General features: G+C 59.5%; 1 protein-coding gene across 1 annotated transcript in view; it reads right to left on the bottom strand.

Annotated features, from left to right (window-relative positions):
- Positions 1 to 1,201: 1,201 nt before the first annotated feature.
- Positions 1,202 to 6,408, bottom strand: part of C2CD2 (C2 calcium dependent domain containing 2) — a 64,025-nt gene continuing 58,818 nt past the window's right edge. Inside the window, exon 16 of the mRNA XM_044252542.1 lies at positions 1,202 to 4,862. Within this exon, the coding sequence (XP_044108477.1) occupies positions 4,600 to 4,862 (263 nt within the window). The 3' untranslated portion in view covers positions 1,202 to 4,599. The remainder of the gene's footprint in view (positions 4,863 to 6,408) is intronic.

Below are 6,408 nucleotides of genomic sequence, written 5' to 3'. Positions count from 1 at the left end.
GGCACCTGGGTGGCTCAGTCGGCGGAGGGTCCCAACTCTCAATTTTGGCTCAGGTCACGAGCTCAGGCCCTGTGTTGGGCTCCACACTAGACGTGGAACTTGCTGAAGATTCTCTCTGTCCTCTGCCCGTCCTCCCACTCACGTGCTTTCTCTCCTCTCTCTTCTTTCTCTAAAATAAAAAAAACGTGGCTGGTGTAGACAGCTCTGGTAGGAGTCCAGTGTGTGCCTCGAGGTGACCGGCAGGAGATCCAGTGGGGAAAGCTGGTCTGTTAGGGCAGGGCTGTCAGGCCTCCTGATACAGCGTCGGCCCAGAACGGACCCCAGGTCACGCAGGACGCGGCGGTGCGGATGCCTCCACCGCTAACAAGACACTGGGCTTGCCACCTCCAGAGCTGAGCCTGCGGACCCACGCCCGGGATGGCTGGAGCCGCACACGGGTACACGGCTCGTCGGCTCCTACCCCCTACCCGGCGGGGCCACCCCACCAAGGGGCCACGTGTGCGCCTCACTTCTCCGAAAGCTGCAGCGCCTGGCAGAGCGAGGAAGGAGGGAGGGAAACAGAGTCGCTGACCCCCAGGAAGGAGCCGAGATGCCTGTGGTTTTGTGCGGAGCCTGTCCCTCTGGCTGGCTGTGCCCTGCCCTCCCCCCTACCCCACCAGGAACCAGCACAAGCCCTGCACCAGCAAGACACCAGGGATCGGCTCAGCTGAGCCCACGGGGGAGCCCGCTCCACGCCACCCTCCACGGGCCACCCCGGCAGCGGACGTTGACCAGGAGCTGAGGGACATATTAAAAAGATGGCCTCCTAGAGGATAGTGCCCCTCAGAAGATCGCCGGGGTCACGCAGAGGCATCTCCCGCCAGCTTGCACCGTGGGAGGACCCCGGCCAGGCTGACCCTGACTGATAGCACCCCCCGTGCACCATGACCCCGGGGGCCCCTGGAAACGTTGACTTTCTAGTAAATGGATGTAGCCCAGGCCCAAAACGATGCCAGTACGGCAGGAGGACACGAGGAAGGGCGTCTGCCGAGAACAGAGCAAGTGGCAGCGGCCACGCCTCCTCCTCCACGCCGCTGACTGCGGCAGGCTCACACACCGGCCGACCACCGAGCACCACGGAGCAGACGGACGGAGATCCGGGCCCCCGGGACAGACGCAGGACCTGAGGGAGAGCCCAGGGCTCAGCAAACACAAGGCAGTGTTTCGTGTCCCAAGTGCACGTTTATTTCTTTCAAGGACTGTTTCCATCCCAGCCACGTCTCCCACAGCTTGGTGCGGGACAGGGACCCGTGTTGACAGAGCTACCGAGGAATACGGTCACCGTCCGGCAACGTTCGTCACCACACTGAGCGGCAAGCCAGACCTTGCCACACACCTGGAAGACCTTTCGTTTTCTTTTTTAAAAATGCAGCTTTGATGTGACCTTGGGGGAGGGGGGTCTACAAGGCTGACTTGTAAATGGTACGGTTCTGAGCAGGTGGAAGCTGGGCGAACTAGGCAGGTGGACGTCCGCCGGAGGCCTCCTGTCACGTGGGCAGGAACGCGAGGAGGGGGGCCGGGAGGGGACCTGAGTTTGCTTTGCAGAACGTACCAGCACCTGCGTGTCCGTGCCACGTGCTTTGGTAATGGGGCCCGAGCAGGCGTGGGGCCGGGGTCTACGCCAGCGCAAGACTGATTTCCACCCAGCGGACATCAACGCCCTGTCCTCCGGGGGCCCCAGCTTGTGCCCTGAGGTGTCAGGACTGTGAGGCTCTTGCCAGGAGAACCCCCGCGGCTGCTGCCAGCCACAGACGTGAACGAGTCCCTTCCTGCTCGAGAAGAAAACCCGCAACCGTCTTGCACAGAGGCAGCCAGAAGAACCAATCAGACGCCGAGACGGGCACCTCACGTGTGGCTGGTGGCCGGCGACCGGCCCCAGAGCTCTCAGGAGGCATCAAGGGTTGCTTTTAAACTTAAACTTGGGGGTGGATTTACATAAAGTGCTCTGTCTACACGGTCGTCTTCACAGCGGTTTCCGTCGGGACAGTGAGATCGGCGCTTTTGTTACTGCTGCACTGGGAACACACACGCGCACACACACAGACACACACACGCAGGCTCCCACACGTTGCTCTGCAAACACAGGGACGTCCCTGAACGCAGGGCAGTGCCCCAGCTCACGACCAACGTGAGCACCCGCTTCCAGACAGACACGTTCCTGTTCGCGTGTGTGTGAAATCGCTCTGGAACACGAGTCTGCAAAAATATCGGGAGCAAAACATGGAATCGGGAGCCCCGCGCCGCTAAAGCATAAGGAAAGGCAAGGGAATGAGGTGACTTACGGGTCGGTACGTGTAGCATTTGGTGTATATAACCTTAATTGACGCGTAACCTTCCCATTTCCTTACACGTAAATACGACACCAGAAAAGCACAGGCCGGGCTAAACGGCCAGGAAAGCAGCATTCACAGTATCAACACGGCCCATTTTCCACGGGGCTCTGTTCCCGCGCCCTTCTGTGCTCTCTCAAGTGTCCTGCGAGTTCGGGAAAGGCCCTCAGCCGGAGAAAACATGCACGTCTCGAGGAGCAGCTCCTGATCTTGCTTAGAGGTACCGGGCCCCTGACGGGTGCCTGGCACACACACGGAAACACGCATCTCCTTACCGCTCTGCACCTCACACGCTACCGTCCGTGTCACACGCGGAACAGATGCAGCCCGCCTGTCACTCACCCGGGACCCAGAAGAGGCCTCAAGTCACCGAGAAGTTGAGAAAACAAGAGCCTTTGGCAAAAGGATGACACGCTGAACAAACGCTCCTGGGGTCAGTGAGGAATGGGAATGCCTGAGACGGTTTTTTTTTTTTGAGTGCAAGAAAGTGCCAGCATAAACCTCCGATACCATCACATTGACTCAACTGAGCTGATCTGAACTTCAAAAAACTGTGCTAAGAACGTCTGACCTGTGCCTGGAAGTCTGACACATAACGTCCTCCGAGATTCTTGACTATCCCAAGGGCGTCGTACCGGGGGAGGAAAGGCGGCAATCCTCCCGGTAAGACTGAACAGAGTGACCGGATGTGTTCCAGAGAGGCAAGCAGTGACCACCGGCCTGTGAGGACTCACTTGGTAGGAAGACATGTTGGAGTCCCCCGTGCCATTTCATGCCGACAAAAACCAGAACGTCCCCTATAAAAACTCATTTTACGATCCCCTGGTTAACCCCTGGGACACCGGAGGCTTTCTGAGTGTGCATTTCCAAGTAACAGCCTTCATGTGGTTTTATAATCTCGCTCTCAAGGAAAAGGAAGAAAAGTTCCGTAATCTGGGTTTTCAGGAAGGTTTTGGTTGGCAGTGGCTCTGTTACCCCTGAGAGAGGGGAGGAGTGTGGGGAGCAGCCCCCCCAGGTTCCTATCCGGGACAGAGGTCAGCCTTCACGACAGCCTTTGAAATCTCGCCGGAAGAAAGCGAACCTTGTTAAACCATCAGATGTTTCGCAGGAACGACCACGGCCCTGACACGCTTGTCCCCTGGAAGTGGCCCCTTTGGACGGATGGGCCGGCGGCACAGACATACGGACGGGCGGAGGGACAAGGACCATGCTTGAGGGGTACACAGAGATATGCAAGGGGTGGGCCGCCTTTATCTTTTCTCTCCCCCACGGGAAACCAAAACAAGGACCAGAACGTGCGGCGCGCCATTCGTGGTAGCATTCTGGAGAGCTCCCGAGAGGACTGGGACGCGACGTTTGTTATGAAACTTCTACCCTGAGGACTCCTGAGACATACGACAGCTTCCTCTCTTGTCCTAGAAGTGCTTCCGCCATTGGCAGCGTTTGGAAAACTGGCCGTGGAGGGAAGAGAAACTGTGTGTGTGCACGCGTGCACGTGTGTGTGCGTGTGCAGTCGCCGTGCAGCTGGCTGTCACTGACTGCTCCCAGCCTCCCTGGAGAGCCCCCTCCCCGCCAGCACTTTCGACACTAGAGGGGGACACGTAAAACCACACGGGGATTGCTAGCTCCCTGCTTGCAGATGGGCTCAGAGTAAACACCAGGAGTGCTCGGCCTAAGTTGCGCAGAATTTAGTGTTTGCATATGGTTTCGGGTTCTATGGCTAATCCCAAAGGCAACTGTCCTCTTCCTTTGTCACAGTGTCCTCATTACCACCTTAATTTCCCTGCGGACCCCAAATGCTGCCTCTGTCCCACCTCTCCGTTCTCAGGGCCGGCTGCACCGGGACGCCGAGCCACCCTCGAGGACAGGCGACTCGTCCATTCCATTCCCAGTGACAGCACAGGGGGACACCTCCTCTTTGGGATGTGGTCCGGGTGTGGACCCAAGGTGCCCAAGCGCAGCAGCGGGGGTAAGACCAAGTCCCCCGCACCTGCCCCATCTCCGTCCATCACAGGACGTTCTTCAGTTCCTAACATAAATCTTCTCGCGTTTAACTTCCGCTCTTGGGTGGGAGCAGAGCTTTGGGTCTCCCCGGGCATCTGGGGGCAAATCGGACTTTGTCAGGTGTCTCTGGGGGAAGACTCCTGGCCGGGAACTCGGGGTTCCGTTCCCCTTTACCCCAGCCAGAGCAGGCGGTCATCTGACAGTGTGCAGATGTCCTGGCGGGTGGTTAGGGGGGCCCGCATCTCCCCGCATCCTGGTGAGACAGGGGGCCGGCCGCGGGGTCCGCCGGAGGCCCGTTCATGGCACTCTTGCTTCTGTGTCTGGAGAGCAGCTTCTTGTTCAGGATCCTGGAGAGTGTCGCCCCCTTCCTCCGGGCCCCCTCTGGCTGCTGCAGGAACACGAGGTCATTGTGCGACTGGCTCATGCCGGGGTCTTTCTGTTGCTGTCGCCGGCGGAAGAACAGCTTTGCGCCTTTCCTTAAAAGCCCTCCTGCAGGGGGAAGCACAGGGGCCGGTCAGGTGGACTGTGGCGGGAACGCGGGACCACTCATCCAAGATGAAAACGAACAAGGACATTTGAGCGGCTCTAGTCAGAGCGGTTTCTGACTTGGCCGTGTGGTCGCTCTAGCCACCCGGGAGAAGCTGCTGGAATCTGGCCTGGACCAAACCCCCGAGTTTTCAGGATGGACAGACTCTGAGCCCAGAAGCCATGAGCTGGTCAGGTACAACCCGGGGAGACCTTTCTCTCCATGGCCTCCTAGGCAAGACTGATGGCGGTGGGCTGTCCCCCTCGGGTCCCCCGGAAAAGACAGCCCTGCTATGGAAACCCCAGCAGGGGTCAGATGACCTTTCCACCAGAAGTCATCACGCCCCCGTGTTGGTGCCGGTGGCTTTGGACAAGGCCGTCTGGCTGTCGGGGTGAGGGGCTCTACGGCTCGTTGGCAATTCGTTATTCTCGCGCTCGAGCCAACAGATACTTGAAAGTTTGTTTGGGAGGGACCCCGAGGGACATCTGCCGGCTGTTCTGTGTGGAATGCGAGCGGGCAGCGGTGGAATCAGGCCCAGCCCCGTGTGTGCACTTGGAACAGTCAGCACATCAGAGCATTCAGCCCGTGACCTCAAGTGGCCGCTCGCGGGAACTAGCACCGAGGACGGGCATCCTTCCGCTCTGGGCGCACCCCGGAGGCAGAGGCCCAATGTCACCTGGTCAAAGGTACTGAAAAGGTCTCCCCGCCCCCCCCCCACCTTCTCTTTGGATATAAGCAAACAGCCTCTTACACAGAATCCTGAGGACGTGTGTACAAGGATCTAATGGGGAGGGGCGTGTGCAGGGCTTTCCAGGACAGCAGGCAGGGGAGGCAGCACCAAGGGGACTACAGACGTGTCCGTGGCTCTCCCCTCGCCACAGGCCTGCTGCACTACATCTGGGGGCCACAAGTGTCTGTTCCTAGAGCCGGTCCCATCCCCGTAAGAAGTGGCCTGTGTCCCGAAAAGTCCCCAGCTGGGGGCCATTACGCTACTGGTCACCAGCACCGGCTGGATTTGACGCTGCAGCCCAGCCGGTGGGGCAGGGGCCCTCGTGCGGACTGGTTTATTCCCCAGCCTGTCGGATGCCCCAGGCACTGGGAAGGGCTCTAGCCCGACCGGGTTACCTGGGGTCGCTGAGGCCCAGGACGTTGATTCTGAGCTGCAGGAACCTACTTTAGGCTCAGCTTGGGGTCCCTGAAGGGCATATAAATAAGGGGTCCCCACAAAACAGAGGAGAGGAAGGCAGGGAGGTCCAGCAGGGACGGTGCGGTACCAGGGGACCACGTCTCCAGAGCCCACTCCAGGGGTCCGTGCCCTGAAAGTTGGGCAGGGGTCTGCAGCCAGGGACTGGGTGTGAGCGCAGGTGCTGTTCTGGGCTGGATCATGTCCCTCTGGAATTCATGGCTTGGGGTCCTGAGACCCCCCCGGGACAACAGAGGGGATTCATCAACAGTAAATCCAGGCGGGCGCTCCACCAACAGGACGTGTCCTTACTCAGAGAACTGTGG

Source organism: Neovison vison, chromosome 6, assembly GCF_020171115.1.
Source record: "Neovison vison isolate M4711 chromosome 6, ASM_NN_V1, whole genome shotgun sequence".
NCBI classification, from domain to species: Eukaryota; Metazoa; Chordata; class Mammalia; order Carnivora; family Mustelidae; genus Neogale; species Neogale vison.
This window is presented reverse-complemented; position numbering and strand designations above follow the sequence as displayed.